The sequence below is a fragment of the Lynx canadensis genome, chromosome A3 (assembly GCF_007474595.2).
Source record: "Lynx canadensis isolate LIC74 chromosome A3, mLynCan4.pri.v2, whole genome shotgun sequence".
Taxonomy (NCBI): Eukaryota; Metazoa; Chordata; class Mammalia; order Carnivora; family Felidae; genus Lynx; species Lynx canadensis.
The window spans coordinates 79347518-79371069 of NC_044305.1; the positions used below are offsets into that span (position 1 = coordinate 79347518).

At 39.1% G+C, this 23552-nt stretch overlaps 2 protein-coding genes across 2 annotated transcripts; both read right to left on the minus strand.

The window, feature by feature from the left end:
- Window positions 1-107: 107 nt before the first annotated feature.
- Window positions 108-14757, minus strand: CCT4 (chaperonin containing TCP1 subunit 4). Its single transcript, XM_030310674.1, has 14 exons — window positions 14508-14757; window positions 11744-11796; window positions 10604-10693; window positions 9589-9697; window positions 8338-8480; window positions 6803-6924; window positions 5991-6123; window positions 4631-4770; window positions 2857-2953; window positions 2663-2773; window positions 2441-2571; window positions 2077-2311; window positions 541-654; window positions 108-305 (listed from the first exon to the last, which is right to left on the minus strand). The coding sequence occupies exons 1-14, from the start codon at window positions 14632-14634 to the stop codon at window positions 291-293; spliced, it is 1620 nt and encodes a 539-aa protein (XP_030166534.1). The 5' UTR covers window positions 14635-14757; the 3' UTR covers window positions 108-290.
- A 1139-nt stretch (window positions 14758-15896) lies between these two features.
- On the minus strand, window positions 15897-18225 carry LOC115510621 (dnaJ homolog subfamily A member 1-like). Its single transcript, XM_032592651.1, has one exon. It carries the CDS (start codon window positions 18108-18110, stop codon window positions 16917-16919), a length of 1194 nt encoding a protein of 397 aa, XP_032448542.1. The 5' UTR covers window positions 18111-18225; the 3' UTR covers window positions 15897-16916.
- Between the last annotated feature and the right edge of the window lie 5327 nt (window positions 18226-23552).

Genomic DNA, 23552 nt, shown 5'->3' on the forward strand with positions numbered 1-23552 from the left:
AAACGAATCCATAAGTGAATGTGAATTCATTTTCTCTTCTTATACAGGTCAAGAATATCAGAAGTAACAGACTATTGGGGGTAGAAGGGACGATAAATTAATCTGCCTTTTGAAACCAAACATTTAATACTTTAATTCAATTATGTCAATACAATTTCAAGCAAGTGCCAACTGGAAGACCAGGCCTGGGAATTTGTAGAGGAAAACAATCTTCCAAACAGCAAGGAGATCTTCCACTCCAGACACACTGTTAGTGGCTGTGATGGTGCCAGTTGGCCAGTGTTACTTGATTACCGAGTGTTTACCTGACAAGAAAAAAACCTGAGTTCCACAACTTGTAATGATAAAATTTTAACACTGGTTTAGGGCAATTACCAAATCACTCCTATTTTTACAAGTGAGAAAAGACTATAAAAGTATGAACTGTTACCACCTGAGGACCAACAAAGTATCATTTACCACCCTGCTCCCCTCCCAAAACTCTTTTAAAAATATGCCTTTTTGACCTTATAGGGAAATCCACAATCTATTTATACTTACCACATCATCAATTTTCAGAATGCTCCGGACAGTTTCAGTTGCTAGAGTCAGTGCACTGACTGAAACCAACAGAGGCTGGACAACCAATTCCTCCAAAATGTTGGAAATACCACCCTGCCAAATAGCACAGATTGCTTTTAGTGTAATTATTACTTACATCACCAACTAAACTGTTACAAGTTTGACTTAATAAGGCCTTTTAAACCTCATTTTCCCTTGCCCTAGTCAAAAGTAAAATATTCCCTACTAAGCTCTTCTCTGTATTGTAGATTGTATTTAACTAAAATTTGGAAAAACTAAATTAATGCTAGATCCCCCCAATCCTAATCCCAAAATAACTCCTATTATCTGGGCAAAAATTAATCATACTAATTAAAAACTGTAAGATCTTTAATGCTTAAACCATCCCTGAATCCTAATCCTAATCTGGCCAAATCTGGTCTGCTCTTCCTTTACATCTCTCTTAAACCCTACTTTTAAATTGTTATTGCCACTATCTCGGTCCCCTTTCTCTCAGGATTACTGCATTAATTTACAATGGCCATAGCAGGCCACCGTGCCTCCAGTCTTTCCCCTTTAAAATACTTTTACATCATCTTAGCTTCTTGATTAAAAAAAAAAAAAAAAAAATTAGTAGCTCCCAACTATTGGAAAACAACCCCCCTCCCACATACCTGCCCCAATACTCAAAGGCATATTCTAGCTCTTATCTAAGCTTCCCAAAGTTAAATTCCAGTGTATCACCAACATATAACCCACAAGACAAAATGAGTCACTTCCTGGTCCCTTTCACCTGTAAACCATTTGCTTTTCCACCTAAAATCTCATTCCCTACCAATCAAAGTTGTGTCTTCATGAAGTTTCCCCTAACCAGGCAGTGCCCTTTGGAGTTTTTTATCATTCCGAAAATATTACCTTGGATCTTCACAGTTGTTTTTCCATTATATATTAATTTGTCTCTTCAATAAAAGGAGACATTAATACAAAAAGGGAAATTATTACTGTTGTATTTACCCTATACAACCATACTTGGCTGCTGGCCACAACAGCAGCAATGGTTAACATTTACATAGTGTTTATGCTAGGCAACTTAGTAAAAGCTTTCTAGTTGGTAATACGTTTAATCTTCACAACAGGCTTTTGAAGAAACTATTAACTGTCTTTGTTTTTACAACTGAGGAAAGTGAAACACAGGCCAATTTATTCACTAACAGTCACACAATCCATAAGTACCAAATAATTGATACTTTTCAGTTAAGGCATCATCTTCATTCTTACTCAATGGCCTAAATTAATTAACATGCAGATCTCATACTTAAATCCAAGATTATTTTTTAAAAAAGTAATCTCTACACCCAATGTGGGGCTCAAACTTACGATTCAGAGATCAAGAGTCACGTTCTCTTCTAAGCCAGCCAGGTGCCCCAAAATCCAAGATTACTTTTCATCAGAATGCTTTTCATTCTATAGATGATTATGAAGCTTTTAACATTTTAATCAACATTTTCTGCAATAATTAAGAGACTAAATTATTACCTTTCGGACATTAATGCCAGTAGTTTTTTCTCCTTGGGCATGGCGGTTTCTTAGTTCTGTTACTGTAGAAATGGGATTCAAGCCAGCATTTTCAGCTAGTGTAGATGGAATGACTTCCATAGCATCTGCAAAAGCACGAACGCAGTAGGATTCCATGCCACTCAATGTTCGTGAATATTCAGTTAACCGTAGGGCCAATTCTATCTCTGGAGCACCACCTCCTGCAATAAGAGCTCTGAAATTCACAAATACATTTTTAGCTTATTTTATCCAACAGAAAGCTATTCTTAATAACTTACTATTTATACCTTAAAAAGTCAAAGTAAAGAAATTTAATGCTCAAAATGTTAGTAACTTCTATTACCTCTTCTTCACTAAACAGCGAATAACACATAGAGCATCATGAATGGAACGCTCAGCTTCTTCAATCACCAATTTGTTAGAGCCACGAACAACAATTGTAACTGTTTTTCCAGGGCTTGCACAGCCTGTAATCTTTAGTAAACAAACTCCAAATTAGGTATTTGAAATAAGGGTGAAAACAAAAAATCCAGATCGATAAAAAGCTTTATTATAATACTGTTACCTTGAGCAGTTTGCCAGAACCATTTAAATTGACCTCCTCAGCTAACTCAGCTGATCCCAGCATGTCGGCAGTGAACTGGTCAATATGAGCAACTGGCTTGGTTCCAATTGTCTGGGAAAAAAAAATCAAATCCACAAATTAAGACAACATTTGATTAAGACAGTATTTTCACACAGATGCTAGGAATATTTTACCTTACAAATGAATTCAATGTCTTCTCTTTCAATATCCTTAACCACCATAATCTTCATTTTGTTCAGGAAATGTAATGCAAGATCACTGAGAGCATCTCTGAAATACAAATCAGGGATTATATCAATGCTAGATTAAAATAAAAACCACTTTGCCATTCAACTGCTTTTTGTCATTTTTTTAAAAGATTTTTTAAAGCTTATTTATTTATTGGGGGGGGGGTGCTGTGTAGGGGCAGGGAGAATACCAAGCAGACTCTGCACTGTCAGCACGGAGCATGATGCAGGGCTCAAACTAATGAACTATGAGATCATGACCTGAGTTGATAGCCAGAGTTGGGACACTTAATCGACTAAGCTGCCCAGACACCACCCGAAATTTGCATACAACTTTTGACTCCTCCTGCCCTTTTTTAGAGAGAGCACACAGGAGAAGGGGAGGGGGGCAGGTAGAGGGAGGGAGGAAGGGAGGGACAATCTCAAGCAGGCTCCACACTCAACGCGGAGCCTGATGCAGGGCTTGATCTCACAACCCTGGAATCATGACCTGAGCCAAAATCAAGAGTCGGACACTCAACTGAATGAGCCACCCAGATGCCCTGACTTCCCCAAAACTTAACTACTAATAACCCAAAGATCAGAGCCTTATGGATAACATAAACACTTAATCGATATTTTGCATGTTACATGTAGCATATGTTGTATTCTTTTTAAATATCAGAGAGAGAGAGAGCGCGTGCAAGCAAGGAGAGGGATGAAGAGAAGAGAGAGAATCCTAAGCAGGCTCTGCCCTGTTAGCACAGAGCCCGATGTGGAGCTCAAACCCACAAACTGTAAGCTCAAAACCCAGGCTGAAATCAAGAGACCGATGCCAAACTGACTAAGCCATCCAGGCACCCCTATGCTGTATTCTTATGATAAAAATAGAGGAAAGAAAATATTAAGAAAACGATGAGGAGAGGTGCCTGCCTGGCTCAGTCAGAAGAATATGCAACTCTTGATCTCAGGGTCGTGAGTTTGAGCCCCACATCGGGTGTAGAGATTACTTAAATGGAACTTTAATTAAAAAAAAAAAAAATTTTTTTTAATGTTTGTTTATTTTTGAGAGAGACAGAGCACAAGCGAGGAAGGGGCAGAGAATGAGACACAGAATCCAAAGCTGGCTCCAGGCTCTGAGCTGTCAGAGCCAGACACGGGGCTCAAACCCACGAACTGTGAGATCATGACCTGAGCTGAAGTCGGATGCCTAACCGACTGAGCCACCCAGGCGCCCCGAGATTAAACTTTAAAAAGCCACGAGGAAAATACACCTGACAGCACTGTAATAAAAAAAAAAAAATCCATATGTAAGTGGACCCACACAATTCAAACCTAAGTTGTTCAAGGGTCAACTGTATATCCCACATATTTAAATCATCACAATGGGAAGAGAACCTACTTTAGAGGATGATCAGAATACAGTGCTGTCCCACCAATGCAGTTTCATCCTAGATTTCCAGTGGTTTACTCACTTTGAAATGTTTCTTAAACAATTGCTATAAGGGATCAAAAATAAATGTCATTAAAAAGTGAACAAAAGAGGGTTGCCTGGCTTGCTCAGTCGTTTTGAGTCCTGGACTTCAGCTCAGGTCATGATCTCATGGTTTGTGAGTCTGAGCCCCCACCTTGTGCTGCCATCAGCATGGAGCCTGCTTTGGATCCTCTCCTTCTCACACACTTTCTCTCAAAAATAAACATTAAAAAAATTAAAAAGTGAACAAAAGAAATAGCCCCACACCTCAGAATAGACTTCTGTATGAGAAGGACATTACATCCTGTTTTTTTAATTTGCTTCACTAAATTTAGAATATAGGCTCTCTCCTCCCGCAGCACTCGGTCCATCTGGACATAGTCAGAAACTACTATTTGATTATCCATCTGTTGAGAAAAAGAATAACATATTAATAAATTGCCTTATAACAGTTTTTTTTTTGCCTTTAATTTTTTTTAGTGAGAAAGACAAACTTTTAATGCAAATATCATGTATCATGTATATTCAACCAAAATCATTACCAAGTAAGATATCATACTGTCACCCCAGAAAAGATCTAGGAAGATGAAAACCAACATTAACTCAGGTCTTTAACTTTTATCTATACACCTTGCTGTCTTATATTTTTTGCAAGTACATTTTTGGTAACTGTGAAATGATTATCCTATTTCCTGAATATGTCAATTTTCTTCATACAGATATATGCATTCCTGAAATAATTTCAGTTGCATCCTTTTTACTCTATGGCTTGTTAAAACAAACAAACACAAAACTGGCATGCTGAAAGGAGGTACCAGGGACAAATCTTGTTAATCAGTGGTGTATAAAACAAAATTAATTTTTCTATGGGTTAAACTTTTGGGAAACACAGGACTAAAAATGTGTAATGCAATACATTGTAAAGAAAACAAACCTGAGCGAAGTGACAAGCTCAACCACCCACTTTTGGAAATAGCACTTATGACTAAAAGATATGAAAACACCTTTAAAAACATTTCTTTAGAGTATAAACAGTAACCTGGTTTAGTTTCATTTGTGCTAATGTAGGACAAAAGATCTGTCTGTTGCTATAGGGTGGGTGGAGGTTTCTCAGAAACCTAGAAAGAGTTTAGAAATTCTACTTACACTGTAACTTTTCCATAACCTATTTCATACATAGCCTCTATTGCTATTTGCCTTATCTATGAAGTCAACGCTTAGTTCAATGACAGTCAATTGAAGCTACAGATTTGTCATGTCTGTCATCAACAATTTCTACTTTTGTCTCAATTTCACTTTTTTTTTTTTTTTTTTTTTTTTTTAGTATTTTATTTTTGTGAGAGAAGGAGAGTGGGGGAGAAACAGAGGATCCAAAATGGGCTCTGCGCTGATAGCAAAGCCTGATTCGGGGCTCAAACTCAAGAACTGCAAGATCTTGACCTGAGATGAAGTTGGATGCTTAATCGATTGAGCCACCCAGGCACCCTCAATCTCACAAATTCTTTTGAAACCTATGGTTTTTGTTACTAGTGTATTTTCTGTTTTTGTATTAACAAAACAAAAGTCTGAGCTATTAAAAAGTCAAAACACGTGAACAAGGAACCAACTGCATTTGGCTCTTACTTACATCAGTTTTGGGAGCAGATAAGCAAAACTGAATAAGCCCAATCTTAGCCTTTTCAACTCTGGTTATGCCAGAATTTGCCACCTTTTGAGTAAGTACCAGCCCTTCTACCAGCTCACAGTCATCAATTGTCCCACTAAGAGAAAAGAAAACAAGAAGACGACAGTTAACAGGTGGAAATCTGTTAAGTTTAACAGACTGCCAATCAGGGCACGCCTGGGTGGCTCAGTTGGTTGAGCGATGGACTCTTGATGTGGTATCAGGTCATGATTTCAAGTTATGAGATCGAGGACCCATGTCAGGCTCCATGCTGAACATGGAGCTTGCCTGGGAGTTTTTCTCTGCCTCTCCCCCACTCCCTCTCTCAAAATAAACAAACATTAAAAAAAATACAGTGAGCCAAATAAAATCTGGGAGAAATAACTATTAAAAAAATAGATCACTAATAGATTAAAAATCATCAGTCGAATAAAACAGGAATCATTTATTAGTGCCCTATTCCTGAACTCTGATCACACTACTGCCTTGCCATCGTAAAAGGATATAAACAAACGAGATTCCCATATCAATACAAGTTCTTAAAATTAATTTTTCTTTAAAAAGCTTATTTATTTTTGAAAGCAACTGAGGGAGGAGCAGAGAGAGAGGGAGACAGGAGAATCCCAACCAGGCTCTGTGCTGACGTCCTCCACATAGGCTTAAACTCATGAACCATGAGATCATGATCTGAGCCGAAATCAAGAGACAGATGCTTAACCGAGTGAGCCACTGAGGTACCCCTTATTTTTACTAAAGTTAAAATTAGACATGCTTACCCAAGTTTCTTAACTATTTTAATGTCTCTCAGATCCACACTAGTAGCGGTGGCTGGGTCAATCACTTTCATCACTGCATTTACACTCATTGGAGAAAGCAGACTTGAATACTGAGAGACAACCTAGAATTAAAAAAATAATAATAAAATCAACTTCACAACAGAAAAAAATCCTAGTTCTTTAATGACAAAGATATTCAAGAAGTAATCTTAACCACTTTTCTTGGGTTGCAAAGGAAGAGTGGGAACATGAAGACAACATTCCATACAAACTGTCTTGTCCACTCATGTTGTCAGTCACCAAGAGCACAAAATGTCTGCTTGCTTTCCTGTTTTATTAATTTAGTAAACAGACTGTCTGAATTACTAATAATTCTATAGGAAATCCAAAAACCAAGTTACCTTTATGCAGACAATTCTTATCTAAAATGATCTTAGCCCTTATCATTTATATACTCATTCAATCTTCAGATGAAGAAATCTGAAGAGTCACACAGCTTAGTTTAGTGATGAACCCAGCACTAAACCCAAGTATTCTAGACTCTATGACCAATGCCTGTAACCACACTATTCTGTGTTACAACTGTGGACATTTAACAGTATCATGTATGTGACTAACACTAGCTCCCCATATAACATTGAAATAAAATGAATGTATTGATATAAAGCTGATGAAAAAAAGGGGAAAATACAGGAGGGATGAAGAGAATGTGACAGAAAACAATTAACATTAAATGCACAAGAAATTCTTAGAAAAAAAATCAATGCTTGGGGCGCCTGGGTGGCTCAGTTGGTTGAGCGTCTGACTTCAGCTCAGATCATGATCTCATGGTCTGTAAGTTCGAGCCCCGCATAGGGCTCTGTGCTGACAGCTCAGAGCCTGAAGCCTATTTTGGATTCTGTGTCTCCCTCTCTCTGCCCCTCCCCCACTCATGCTGTCTCTCTGTCAAAAATAAACAAACATTAAAAAAATTAAAAAAAAAAATCAATGCTTTAAATTTGAAAACTAAAAAAAGCAGCATTGATTATTAGTTAAGAGGGACTATGGATGGGCAAACCTGTCCTGGGTTCCAATCTCAACTCACCCCTTATTTTTTACTTATTTAGGAGAGAGAGCATGAGCGGGGGAGGTGCAGAAACAGAGGGGGACAGAGGATCCGAAACAGGCTCTGTGCTGACAGCAGAGAGCCTGATTTGGGGGCTCAAACTCAACAATCATGACCAAAGCTGAACTCGGACACTTACCTGACTGAGCCATTCAGGTGCCCCTCAACCTACCTCTTACTGATAGGTCTTGGGTTAGTTACTTAACTTCACTACATCTATTTCCCCATATGTAAAATGGGGATACAATTTATTTGAAAGCTTTGAAGGAGGAAATTTGACTTTAATTTAGTTGTACAAATTACTTCAGTTATCTAGACACTCTAGACCTAACATTTATGAACCGTTTAACATCAAAAATCACAATGTAAGAGTTGCAATTCTTAAACTTTAAAATGTGATTTTGCAATGATCCCTTAGTACCGGACTCACCTTTGAGTTCAATGAAGTGGTAGCACTATTTAATAAAGTTTCTCTGTCACTCAGTTCCACAGGTCTAGACATGTCAGTCAAGATTTCAATACCCTTTTCCAAAGCCTTCTGGAATGACTCAGAAATGATGGTCGGATGAATCCCTGTTTGTTAAAATTTCGTTATTATAACACATGAACTACATATATGGCACATGTTAAAAATAGAAACTTTCCACTCATAATTTCAAAGCAGTCATAATTTAAAAAATTTTTTGAAAGTTTATTTTGAGAGAGAGTGAAGAGAGATAAAGAGAGCACAAGAGCACGTGTAAGCAGGGGAGGGGCAGAGAGAGCAAGAGACAATCCCAAGCAGGCTCCATGCTATCAGCAGAGCCTGATGTGGGGCTTGATCTCACAAACCATGAGATCATGACCTGAGTTGAAATCAAGAGTTGGATGCTTAACTGACAGAGCCACCGAGGCGCCCCAAAGCAGACATATTTTTTAAATTATCAAAACTGAGGCTTCATGGGGCGCCTGAGTGGCTCAGTCAGTTAAGCATCTGACTTCGGCTCAGGTCATGGCCTCACGGCTTAGGAGTTCGAGCCTCACGTCGGGCTCTATGCTGACAGCTCAGAGCCTGGAGCCTGTTTCAGATTCTGTCTCCCTCTCTCTCTGCTCCTCCCCTGCTTGTGCTCTGTCTCTCAAAAATAAATAAACAACAAAAAAAAATAAATTAAAAAAAAAAACCTGAGGCTTCAGTTATAAACAAAATAGTCTGAACAACTTTAGCTGCTATTATGGCTAATAATTTATTTCCATTTAATTTGGAACAGATCAATGCTGCACTCATGATACTTTAAGACTGAAGCCAAATTATATACTTTTCAAAACATCACAATTCTAAGTAGAATAAGTGACTGGAGAGTCACTACTATGATTAAGCACTATTTATCAGTAGAAGAACCTATACAATCTCTCCCAAATCACCATTCTCATTTAGAGCCTAAGATTAATAACACCACCACAACTTATTTTAGAAAAGCAAAATTCTATCAAGTTTCATTCAAAATAAAGCTTGGTTTAAAAAAAAAAAAATAAGAAAGAAAAAAGAAAAAAAAATTCTTATTCATATGATAAACCAAGCAAAATTTAACCTAAAAATTCCTAATAACAAGATTCGTTATTCCAAATCAACTATCATATCTCCTATTACTTAGTATTTTTTGGCCTTTATTTAGGAATAAAACATGTCCCAAGTCCTACCTACCTTTCTGAAGAAGCTTGGTACAGGAATCTAAGAGAGAGCCAGCAATGATGACCACCGACGTCGTGCCATCTCCTGCTTCTATATCTTGCGCCTTAGATAGCTCCACCAGCTAAGGAAACAGAACATGCTAAGTTGCTCAATGAGAAATGTGAGGACCCAATAACATCTAACTGAAATATAAAACGAATGGCCTTCTGATCAGTGTCACAAACAACTTGACTACTGTTATCAACACTCTAAGATTCAACACAATTTTTGACTTCTTGGGTTTCATTTTAAAATGATTGATATATTTGTGACACAAAAAATTCTGCTTAGGTATACTCTCTATAAGAAGCTGTATTATGATTTCTGGTTCAGACTATGGGTTGTAAATTTTTTCTCCCCAGCTATTAAAAAAGTTCCTGTCAGAAAGCATAAATAATGTTGTAGAGTTGGAAGCTAAAAAAAATGCAGCATTCTAGATGGCACAAGTGTCAGTTTGGAGTCCTCTGGAAGCTCATCTGAAATGACTCTGTGTAAGTAGAATCTGATTCACTTCAACAGTCAACTTTACATAATTAAACATAACTTTTTGATGGAATTTCTTTTCAAAGATATGGTGACTTCTCACTTGACACTGGAATCATCACACTTAGCTGAATTGGTAATTATTTCTAATAAACACCAGTGTAAAGTTTAGACATGTGATTTATTTTGCACACAATTAAGATTACATTGCTCTCTTTCAACTAACACCCACTGAGCTAATAATTCACGGCATTTCATGTTTTTATCTCCTTTTTCCTCAACTACCTGGCACACTCCTGGGGACAAGGAGATTCATGTTTTATTACAACCTTGCACTGAAGAGCACAATGCTAGGCACACAATGCATCCCAAAAACATGCCTGCTTAACCTAAAGAAAGTAAATTCACAATGCTTAAATACAACGTGACCAAAGAAACAAATTTAACTCTTTATAAATATCAAGCAATACACTTAAAAAACCCACTCATCTAAAATTATACTTACCATTCTGGCTGCTGGATGTAACACCTGCATTTGTTTCAGAATGGTGGCACCATCATTTGTAATGGTCACATCGCCTTTTCCATCTTGAATCTGGAAAGTTTTGTTTTTTGAAAACACTGTACTTCAAAAATCTTGTTTTCTTTACCCAGCACTATGACACCCTAAAGCTCTAACTTTAAAACTTCTTAGTAGAGAAGTTAATTTATGTTTGCAGAGCTTACAACTGTGCTTAATTTTAAATTCTCTTCCCTTATGTTAGTATACTGATTTAAGAATATACAGCAATGGGGCGCCTGGGTGGCGCGGTCGGTTAAGCGTCCGACTTCAGCCAGGTCACGATCTCACGGTTCGTGAGTTCGAGCCCCGCGTCAGGCTCTGGACTGATGGCTCAGAGCCTGGAGCCTGTTTCCGATTCTGTCTCCCTCTCTCTCTGCCCCTCCACCGTTCATGCTCTGTCTCTCTCTGTCCCAAAAATAAATAAACGTTGAAAAAAAAAAATTTTTTTTTAAAAATAAAAAAAAAAAATAAAAATAAATAAATAAAAAAAAAAGAATATACAGCAACAGCTTAACTTTACAAGTGCAATACTTGGCTTTACTCTAGTTATTTGTTTGTTCGAAGTGAAGGAATCTAGACACCGGATATAATTACTATTATTCCTGGGTTCATATCCATAGTAACAAATGACACTATGGATCTCCAAAAAAGATAGCATCAAGAACATAATGTACACACTTCTCACAGTTGAAATAGTAACTTATTTCTTGGTATTCTCAACTTAGCAGTATTCTCTTGCTGGAAGAACAAGTGAAATTCTACAGACCCATAGAGGGTCACAGTTATTTACCAATAAGAAAACACTGAACTCAAGCGCTCATAGCTATTGCCTTACTGTACTTTCCACGTAACAAAACAACAGAGAACTACTCTGGTGGACACACTTTCAATGTTAAAAGCGTCAAATAAAATATGAATTATAGTTAAGTCCTACTCATTCCAAAGCAATCTTTTATTCTTCTAAACTTTCAAAGTACCTTTCTAATACTTTTTATTTTTTAAGCAGCACATCCTAACCCTCTATTGACATTTTGCAGTGTGGACAATAGCACTCAATATGTAACAAACAGTTCAAGTTTTTACCATTTTATCCATTCCTTTTGGTCCAAGGCTTGTTCTAATAGCATCAGCAACAGCTGTAAACAGAAGGAAGAAATCAAGGCTCTTAAAACAAAATGAAACAAAAAAACCCACGAAGTATTTCTCCTTTCAAATGATCATTCTGTCCTTATTAGGATATGGTATACAACTGTTTATACTGTGTCCACTAAAGAAAATTCATTGTCTAATAATAATCTACTGGAAACAGTAATTCCTTTAATTGTATGACATTTCACCTTTTGTTGGTACAAGTCCCTGTAAATAACTTTGTGCCCTACCTATGGCAGAACACATTTTAAGGATTTACCTAATCTTTCTCTAAATATCAAAATAAGTACAATGTAGTCTGAATGAAGACTGTATTTTCTCCATTCCTTAAGACTTCCTAATATGCTATATAATTCCATTTATTTGTCTATTGTGTCTCTCCTACCTATAGACAGTAATTTCTGAGGGCAAAGAGTTTTGTCCGCTAATGTGAGGCCAGTATATATATATGGCCTACAGTAAAATACCCTTTGGACACCTTCCAACCCTGCCACCAAATAAACCAAAACAAAGAGCCCAAATCTTAACCCAAACAAAAACCCAAACTAAAACCCCAGCTTTCAGTCATCATCAATACATTATGAAATATATCTGGGGCGCCTGGGTGGCTCAGTCGGTTAAGCGGCCGACTTCGGCTCAGGTCATGATCTCAAGGTCCCTGAGTTCGAGCCCCGCATCGGGCTCTGTGCTGACAGCTCAGAGCCTGGAGCCTGTTTCGGATTCTGTGTCTCCCTCTCTCTGACCCTCCCCCGTTCATGCTCTGTCTCTGTCTCAAAAATAAATAAACGTTTAAAAAAAAAAAGTGGATACTTGAAATATATCTGGATATACAGTCTACCGTTCCAAAGTTACTTATTTGTCCCTAAGAATGTTTGTTTTAATAGTCCATTTACTATTTTCTAAGAAAAATTAGATGTGATGAACAGTCAAGTCAAATCCCCTTTTCTTTGACAAGCCTAAGACAAATAATTAGGCCTTCCCCTTCCTCACACACCACCTCACCCCATATACACAAGGCTGAGATTGTGACCTAATCATTGTATACGCCACAACCAGCATAATACTTCCTCCTTTATTGTGTTAATGATAAAGATCTTTAGAGAAAATATTTGCTATAATTTAAAATTTTATTTTGTAATTTTAGGCTGCTGTTCCTAATTATCCAGTAAATATTATGCTTTCAGGCTACTGTAGTGTACCCACATGGCCATGATTCTAGAAGCAGACCAATTCACTTTAAGAATGCCCTCACATTCAGGACACCTGGCTGGCTCCGTATGGAGACTATGTGACTTTCATCTCAGAGTAGCGGGTTCAAGCCCCATGCTGGGGGTGTTTAAAAAAGGCAAAAAAAAAAAAAAAAAAAAAAAAAAAAAAGGCTCTGACATTCACCTGCGAAAAGTTAGATAACACACACATTATCCAAAAAAATAAAAGATTTTTTAGACTGCTTACATTTCCAAAACTGTCAGATGTTTAACATACTGTGTGTGGCACACAGTACAGTCTGTTAAATGACTCATGCTGAATAATGCTAGACTTTTTTTTCACACTATCTACCAATCTGGGTGGGTGGGGGGCATTTTTTGGATAACATCTAAATAAAAAACTGGCTCCCTGAATTAAACCGAAAATGCACCTAACTAAAGCAACTTTCCTCGATCAAATTTGTTGAGTTTTGTCTGACTTGGAAAGACTAGTAGTCTCCGTTCTGAGTTCTCTTCAAGGTCAGATTCACAGATAATTCATGTGGCCTCTCCTCACCGACCCTTCGAGATTGGCCCCATTTTACCCTTCCAATCTCACCTCTCGTTTCTTCATGCACTTTATGCCGTGATGGAATGCTCACTGTGTTTCAATATTCAATACACATTAGGTAACATCTCTAAGCCTTTGTTCTCATTTTTCCTTCCAGATTCTTCTATCTCAACTCGACTATTCTTAATTCTCACAACTCTAAAAAAAAAGCCTCAATTTTACGGGGGAGAAAACCCTGGCTAGAGGTCGAAGGTCAAAAAGCCACCGAGAGAATTGTAACTCAGGTCTTCATTTCTACCATACACCAAAATATTCTATAAAACGAAACACCAACAAACTGTCCATATTTCTAGACTTGTTTGTGTTTCGTTGCACATACAGGGAGAACATAAAAGCACAGCCTAGATCTTTCCATATTCCCAAACAGGACGGATAAGTCTTTCCACAGCGCAATACAAAGGTCCCCGCCCCAATATAAGCACTAAGATCTCAATTCGTTTCATTAGTTGCGCCAAGAGCCTACTTAAATGGTACTTTTACAAGGGCAAGAAAACTAAAATGGATTATGCAAACAACATTCTACCAATGGAACCAATAAGCAGATAAGCGACAGGGCTCTTGTGTCAGATCCCAAAGGACTGCAGCCGCACGTGCGGGCCTCGGCTGCTTTCTACTGGAGTGTGATGAGCGACCGAGGATGAAAACTTATGGGCGTCTGAGACCCAGAATGGGGCCAGTCCAAAGGTCTCCATACTAGGCACTGGGAATTACCGGCAAAAAACAGCACAGATCCCTCCAAAGAGGGATCTTTCCATCTATCACTGGAAAGACGAGATCATCTCAAGGAACAGAAAATGTGCCTTGGCAACCCAAGATCAGAATGACAGTGCAGACAGAACTCGACCCCGCACGGCCGCAGGTCAGACCCTGGGAGCGATACCTTTGGCCGCGGAGATGTTGCTGAATCGGATCTGGGCCGGCTTGTCACGGTCCTGATAGGCGCTTTTGTTGCGGCCGCCCGCAGCCCCGGCGGGCGCCCCGCTCCGGGGAGCCACGTTCTCCGGCATGGCAAGGTCGGCTGGGTCTGCGTGGGCTTGGGGAGGACGGATGGAGCCGGATTCCGGACGGCCGCAGAATAACGGAACGCGCCCACCGCCTTCACGAACCTTCCAGAAAGCGGCGAGGGGGGGGGGGGGAGGACGTGGAGAAGGGGGCCTGCCAAGTGGCGCGGCGCCGACGTGACGTAGCAGGCTGCCCGCCGCGCGCCTGTTGAGGCAGCTGCGGCAGGGAGCTGGGGTTTACAAGGAGTGTTGGCCCCGGGCCCTGGGGGTGGAGGCATGGTGGGGGAGGACCCTTGCGAGGCCGACCGATCATCCCGTGATTTTAAAGGCAGGTGTTGGGCACCCACGTCGCCGGTGGCTCTGTGCTCGCCTGTAAGGTCCCTTCCGTTAACTCAAACTAGAAGCGTCTGCGAGGTGTTGTGGTCTCCCTGGTTACTCCTGAAAGGGCAGGACTGAGCCCTTCTTTGCTGGGTCGCTTAGTCTTGTATTTTATTCATTTTGAAATAAATGAATATTCGGTTTTGTTCATTTTGAGATAGAGTCGGAAGAGAGAGATTTAGAATGGGTATCTTTTCATATGCTTGAAGTGTTGTCTCCTATTGATTGATATTGAGTGGTAGAGATTAAGTGTACCGTCATTAAATCCCAGGGAATCTTACACGTTTTGAAGCTATGATTGCCTGCCAAACCAGCAGTCCTTGTCTAGTATAACCTTCTCGTTGTGTACTAGTTTCTTACACGTAACATGAGCCACTCACAGGGAGCCTAAGAATTTTAATTACGATCATTTAGTTCAGTTATGTGCTAGGTGCATTGCTAAACGCTTTACACATTTTATCTCATTAACCTTCACAATACGATAATTCTATGAAGTGAGGGCCATTATCTTTTTTTTTTTTTTTTTTTTAGTAGATAAGGGAACCAAAACAAAGAACCGAAGCCCAAGGGGTACCTGTAAATAGATTGAAACCGTGTTCCCATGCAGAGCTACTAACTTCCCCCGTCAAGAACTAAACTGTTGGGCTTCTATGACCATTGTGTTTTATTATGGAAGTTCATGTAGGTGAAGTTCATTCAATGTTTATTCACAAGTGATTATTAACCTTCCATAAAGTGGCGGTTGCTTGGGATAGGTTCCAGAGTAGTATTTAATTCTGTGATCACACGCATTCAGGAAATTAGCCCTAGAAGATAAGTCTTCCTGGGTGCTCTCTGAGCTGTATGCTTTTGATGCTGACTTCTCTTTTATTTTATTTTATTTTATTTTATTTTTTTGCTTTGTAATCAGTATATTAAGGAGACATTCATACATTTCAAGAATTGCTTAATTCTGATATCCAGATTTAAGCTTGTGAACATGACTTTTAAACATACAATTAAAGCTATTCATCATAACTTGCTATACTACCAACATTAAATTACAGTTACTTCGGAGCGTAAGTTAAATTGTTTAAAGTAAGCCTGTAACATACCTAAAAAACACCTTCCTAGCTCATACATGCACATTTACTTTTCTGTGTAAATATCTCTTCACTCTAGTTACCCTGCTCCCGAAGTCACTACTCTGAAGCTTATCATGGTCCAAAAAGAAGAAAAAAAAGTGTAACCAGGACTGGTGTGTGTATGTATATATATATATATATAAAATATATATATATTAAAAAAAAAGATGGCACAGAAGGGAATGCAGTTCTACAAGTGCAAGCCCTCAAACAGCAGATTATGATAAACCCCTTCTTTAGAAAGGTATCCTTTCCACCACTGATACCACAGGCCAAATTACACAGCATGCCATCTTTAAGTAACAGTTGAGGCAACAGAATAAATGCAGAAGCATCACAATGAATCCCACTTAATAGAACTACAGACCAACACTTCTCTACAAATTCTTTTTCAGATTGCCAATTAAACACAAGTTTTAACTTCATAGCTTAACAATTAAGGGTCATACACTGAAGTCAATACATTTACCTAGCATTTTCAGTCTAAACTAGTTCGTGTACATAGAGCTGAAATCAATTACAAGGTCGGGCCTCTAACAAATGCTAGGGGAGATTTTTTAAAAGTAGTTTTTACAAGTATTAAACTTATCTTGCACACTGAATTCATCATACATACAGGGCAAAGTCAGAGCTTTTATATTTTTTATTCTTCATTTAACTTTTAAAACACTACTATAGTTGAATATTAAAACAAAAACAATAATAGCAAGTAGTGAGCTATGATTATAGTCCTTCATTCGTTCACTACTGCATATAAAATGCCAGCAGTGTTCTTCACTGGCCCCATTAAGAGGTCTGACACTGAACACCTCCCCTAGGGTGATGTTCATCATCCTCATACGCTTCTCCATTGTAATGGCACCTTCTTTCCTGATTTGGATCAAAGTCCACCAGTTCTACCTGGTCCATTTCATCAGTCTCTTCTACTTCCTTCCTCTCAGGTAGGAGCTTTTCCAGCAAAGACAGTTTATCAGGAGAGAGAAAGCCATTCTCAGGGAAGTTTACCTTAAATTCGATGATTAGGCGACCCTTTTCGTATGGTCTACGATAAATTGGCATGCCTTCATTCAGCACACACTTGATATCTCCATGCTTGACAATCTGACCTGGATGAGAGGTAATGACAATGGTTCTGTTGTCTAGAGTAGATATTGGCTTTTGAAAGCCGCACAGTGCTTCAACCAGCTGTATGTCCATACACATGAAAAGATCCTCTCCTCGCCTAGTAAAAACAGCATGGTCCTTCTGATCTAAAACAATGATAATATCTCCTGGTTCCAGTCCAGGTTCTTGGTCTCCTTCACCATGGAATGTTATCTTCTGGCCATCTTTCATGCCTTTGTCAATATGAACTTCTAGAATCTTCTTTTCTCGAACTATCTTCCTTCCGTTGCAGCTTTTACATCTATCTTTAGGACTGATTCGTTCCCCATGGCCCTGGCACTCCATGCACACAGATTGAATTTGCTGAACCATTCCAGGTCCTATCTGATGAATTCTTATTTGCATTCCAGTACCTCGGCAATTGGGACAACATTCTACCGCTCCTTTCTTACCACCTCGGCCTTCACATTTGTCGCAAATCACATTCTTTTGCAGAGCTAGTTTTCTTGTTGCACCATTATATAAATCTTCTAAGGTTACAGAGAGCTGATGCACAACATTTTTACCTCTCCTCTCTCTCTGCATCCTTCCTCCTCCTCCAAAAAACATATCAAAGATGTCCATGGGGGAGCCAAAACCACCACCTGCTCCACCTTCTTTAATTGCCTGTTCTCCTCCTTTGTCATATAATTCCCTTTTCTTCGCATCAGAGAGCACTTCATAAGCTTGAGAAATCTGTTTAAACTTCTCTCCTTCATTTGGATTCTTGTCAGGGTGGTACTTCAAAGCCAATTTCCTGTAAGCCTTTTTCAATTCTTCCTGGGTGGCATTGGGTTTGACCCCCAAAACATCATAGTAAGTAGTTTCTTTCACCATTTTCTACAGCCGGTGAGGGGGCCGAGGCCGTTGTGGGGGAGCGGGAAGGAGCGCGTTGCTGGGCGCAGCTCGGGCAGCCGCCGCTCCTCCGCTTTTCAGCGAGCGTTCTGGAAAGTTCCCCTGACTTCTCTTTTAAAAGGACAAGACTTCAGGGCACCCAGGTAGCTCAGTAGGTTAAGCCCCCCACTCTTGATTTCAGCTCTGGTCATGATCTCACCGGTAGTGTGTTCAAGCCCGGCATGGCATCTGGCTCTGTGCTGACTGTGGAGCCTGCTTGGGATTCTCTCTCTCTCTCTCTCTCTCTCTCTCTCTCTCTGCCCCTCCCCCATTTGTGCTGTCTGTCTCTCTCAAAATAAACTAAAAACAAAAAAAACAAAAAAACAAAAACAGACTTTTTCTATGTAGCCATAAATGTCCTATGATTACTTGTTGAGACAACTGTTGTGTGATGATGGAAATAGCATAAATTTGGGGATCTAAAATCCTGGCCTTGAGTTCTTCTACTCTGCTACTAATTGGTTACGTGATCTTAGGCAAGTCATTTGTTTTCTGGGTCTCATTTTCCTCAGCTGTATAATAGGATTGAATTACATGATCTCTAAAGGGTTAAACTCTACCAATTTTATTAGTGTAAGGAGTAGACCTATTAGCTGTAATGGACAGAGCAGAATTTGAAAGATGCCATTACTAGCTTTTTGGGACAGTCTCCATGAGTAAGACAATTGCTTTGATTATGCTAAAGTTTTCAAGTTATAAATATATTTTTTTCTTTTTCTGTAACAAATTGGAATTACTTCGCTCCCCCCTACCCCAGACTTATACAATAGATCAATGCTGAAGATTTAATTGCTTAAAAGTGTTGATGTACATTAATTCCTAATTAGAATTGGATTACAGTAAGTATTAATATATGCAAACTTTTGTATCCTATGCAAAGCATTGTTAATAGTGAAGGATGAAAATATTGAAAAAAATCCTATCAGATCCAAGCAGACACAAAGTGTGAGAATGTTGACAATAGTAATAGCCTTATGGAGATTCTTTAATGATTTGTAAAGTAGATTTTATAAAATAGTAACACTTAGCCAATCATCCAGATGAGGATTGTCTTCTCTAGGATGGATACTGAACCACTTGCTAAGCCCCTAGTAACAAGACTGAGCGAGGCACTGGCAGGGGTTGGAAAAGGAGGGAAGGATGTGTATATATTCCCTCTTTCCACACAAAAGACAATGGTAAAAACTTTGGTGTGAAAACAATAGTTATTATGTATTATCTATTTTTCTTCTCCCTTGCATTAGTTTATGTTATTGAGACCACAATTAAGCCCTATTTTCCTCAGCCATATTGCTCGCATCAAACTTTTTTTTTGTTTACCTTACAACATTACATGAAGCACAGGCCTGTTTTCCTTAAATATACTTTGATTTTCCTAATTTTTCCTGAAGGATTTCTAGTTCACATTTTTATCACTTTGTAAGCTTCCCAGTGAAAAAAATCCCTGTCTGAAAATGGGAAGAGGAAAAACCAAAAGGGGGTGCCTGGCAAACTTAGAAGCTTCATGGCCTGTTGTAAGTAAACCAGATTTTCTGTTTAAAAATAGGAATGTTTAACTATTGTGGTATTATCAAGAGCTATAAATACTGCAAATTTGTGGGAAAAATAAATGATTGTTGTTTTGGGCATCAAGATGTCGGGCACAACACAAAACGGTACTTCCCATTGGAAAAAAAATTGAACCTGAATCTAATCAAGTTCCTAGATCTAATTTCTTTCTTTAAAAATTTTTTTATAATTTTTTTTCATGTTTTATTTATTTTTGAGAGAGAGAGGGAGACAACAGGTGGGGGAGGGGCAGAGAGCTAGGGGGACAGAGGATTTGAAGCCCGCTCTGCTCCGACAGCAGTAAGCCCGATGCAGGACTCGAACTCAGGAACTGTGAGATCATGCCCTGAGCCAAAATCCAGAGTCAGACATTTAACTGACTGAGCCACCCAGACACCTCCCTAGATCTAATTTCTAATTTACAGGTTAATAGAACATACAAGGATAGAATATAGTTTTTATTTTTATTTATTTTTTTAAGTTTATTTGAGGGAGAGAGAAAGAGCACGAGGGAGGCAGAGAGAGAGAGGGAGAGAGAGAATCCCAAGAGGCTCCACACTGTCAGCACAGAGCCTGATGCAGGGCTTGATCTCATGAACCATGAGATCATGATCTGAGATGAAATCAAGAGTTGGTAGCTCAACCAACTGAGCCAACCAGGTGCCCCAGAATACAGTTTTTAAAAATGATACCATGAGGATGCAATCAATAAAATATAGAATGTGGGAAACTCTTCAGGAAAAATGACCTGCAAATAAATTGCAAGAAAAGAAAATAACCATGAAGATGGAAGGGGAATGTATAGATTAAAAGAGACTTCAGATAAATAAAGAAGGGGGCACAAGGATGGCTCAGTCAGGGGAGTGTGTGGCACTTGATCTGGGGGTTCTGAGTTCGAGCTGCGTGTTGGGTGCAATGAATGCTTAAATAAGTAAATAAACTTAAAAAATTAAAAATATGATACAAGCAATATGGCTTAGTAAAATAGGGCTTAACCATGGTCTCAGTAACAAACTAGTGCAAAGGAGAAGAAAACTAATTGTTGCTTGCTGGCTAGTCAATACTTAAATACTCAGACAGTTAAAAAATATGAAGTTTGTGAGACAGAAGTTTGATATAGATTTATATTTAACAACTACTAAGAAAGTTATATCCTTATGTGGAATAATTGTGGGTTTTTTAAGTGTCTCTTTTAGAGAAGCATACTGAAATATTTACCAATAAAGAGTTATATCTGGGATTTTTCAAAATAGTAAGGGGGAGGTAAATGAGAATAGAGTTGGAACAAGATAGGCAATGTGTTGGTATTTGTTGAAATGGTGATGGGGACATGATGGGAACCATTTGTGAGGTCGGGCTCTGTGCTGGGAGCTCAGAGCTCGGAGCCTGGAGCCTGCTTTGGATTCTGTGTCTTCCTCTTTCTCTGCCCCCCCCCCTTGCTCTCTCTCTCCTTCAAAAATAATAAACAAACATTAAAAAACTAAAAAAAGAGAGAGAGAGAGGGAGAACGAGAATCCCGAGCAAGCTCCATGCTGTCAGTGCAGAGCCTGATGTGGGGCCCAGACTTACAAACTGTGAGATCATGACCTGAGCCCAAATCAAGAGTCAGACACTTAACTGACTGAGCCACCCAGACACTCCTGAATTAAAATATTTCAAAATGCAGAATGAGAGTTTTATTCTGTGGCAATCTCATTCCAGATGCTTGCTATGATAGTTATTTTGATTCACACAACTCATTTAAATTTTTTCTTTTATGTTTTATTTGAGAGAGAGAGAGCATGAGCAGGGGAGAGGGGCAGAAGGAAAGAGAGAGAATCTCAAGAAGGCTCAATGCTCAGTGTGGAGCCTGATCCCACCACCCTGGGATCATGACCTGAGCCAAAACCAAGAGTTGTATGCTCAATCAACTGAGACACCCAGGTGCCCCCAAACTAACTTATTTATTTATTTATTTATTTATTTATTTATGTATTTATTTGAGAGAGAGAGAGAGAGAGAGAGAGAGAGAGAGAGAGAGAGAGAGAGAGAGAAGAAGGCCAGTAGGGGATAGGGGCAGTGAGAGAGAGAGAGGGAATCTTAAGCAGGTTCCATTCACAGTATGGATCCCATGACCCTGGGATCATGACCTGAGTAAAATCAAGAATCAGACACTCAACTGACTGAACCACCCAGGTGCCACTTGATTCATAAAGCTCATTGACGGATATAAGGATACACAAGCTATGTGGAGGATTAGCACATGAATAAATTGAGCCCCTGTATGCTCCAGACCATCATCTACAACTCAGTCACCTAAATCAGAAACTGGGAATCATTCCTTTCATTTTTTCCTCTCTTCCCTCATCCAAAGCCTACAAATTTTACCTTCTTTGAATCAAGAATCTTTCTTATATTCTCTATCCTAAGTGTCACTGCCTTAGATCAGACCCATATCAACATCTATTTGCTTACTGTGATACTGTAGCCTTGGCCTTCCTTGCTCCTTCAATTTATTTGCCACACTGCCACATAGAGGAATCTTTTAAAAATGCAAATCTGGGGATGCTTGGGTGACTTAGTGGGTTGAGTGTCTGACTCTTGACCTCAGCTCAGGTCATGATCTCATGGTTTGTGAGTTCGAGTCTGTGTTGGGCTCTGTGCTGACAGCATGGAGCCTGCTTGGGATTCTGTCTCTCTCTTTCTCTCTCAAAAATAAATAAATAAACATTAAAAAAAAAACCAAACCGGCAAATCTGATCTTCCTATTACTCCTTTGCTTACAACTGTTCAGTTATCCTCAATGACCAAGTATAAAAGTCAGCATTATGTGTAAACTTTCCATCTCTGTGACACAGGCTGTTTATCTTTCCCATAGGTTCCTCCCATAGGTTTATTCCCATAGGTTCCTCATTCTACTCTTGTTACTCTAGAAGAGGAAAAATATCTTTTTCCTTCTGCCCTTCTAGCTCCTTGGCTGGGGCTCTGTAACAAAAGATAGATTAACAAGAGAAAAGCATACACATTTATTTAATATAAGTTTCATGTGGCATGGAAACTTGATAAGGAAATGAAGACCTGAAGAAGTGGTTAAACCTGAGTATTTTTATGCTAGATTTGATGAAGAATGGAAAGTTGTGGGAAAAAAATGTGATACGACAAAAAGGTATGAGCTAAGGGTTGTAAATTGGGAAAACTCAGCAAACCTGTTTGTTCAGAGTCCCCTTGGCATCCCTCCATCTTTGGAGATAATAATGCTCTGGGTATAGAGAGGGCAACTCTCACATGAGAGTCTTCTGACCTGCTTCACAAGAGAAGGGGGGAGATCAGGGAGTCCTTCCTGTACCTGTTATTTCCAAGTTTTGTTTCTCACGTTTCTTCAAATATTCAATATGCCAAAGTTCCATATTTTGGGGTAGAATATCTTGAACCCTATTGTTGCACTATGGGGTTCATAGTGTACCTCAAAACACCACTCTGTTTCATGTCTCCATATATAGGAACATGCTGTTTCCCCTGCAACATGTCTGGCTTTTTGTTGGTTTGCAGCCTTTGGAGCTTCCTGGGTGAAATCTCAGACCAGGTCCCATACATGGAGGGCAGGAGAGACTGAATAAAAAGGCAGACCACTCAAAACTGGTAGGTGGCAGTTTTAATAAGCAAGGGAACTTACTTATGAGGCTTGTCTTGGATGACTGCAAGATAAGCAGATCTCTGCATGAATAATTTAAAGTTTATATAGAGGCCTTAATTGGGCTCAGTCACATATACCATCTAGATGGTCTGAACAACACCTTACTCTCTATAGACTATGTCCTTGGAATAGCTCCCCCTGTGGGAACTGGCAGAATGTACATT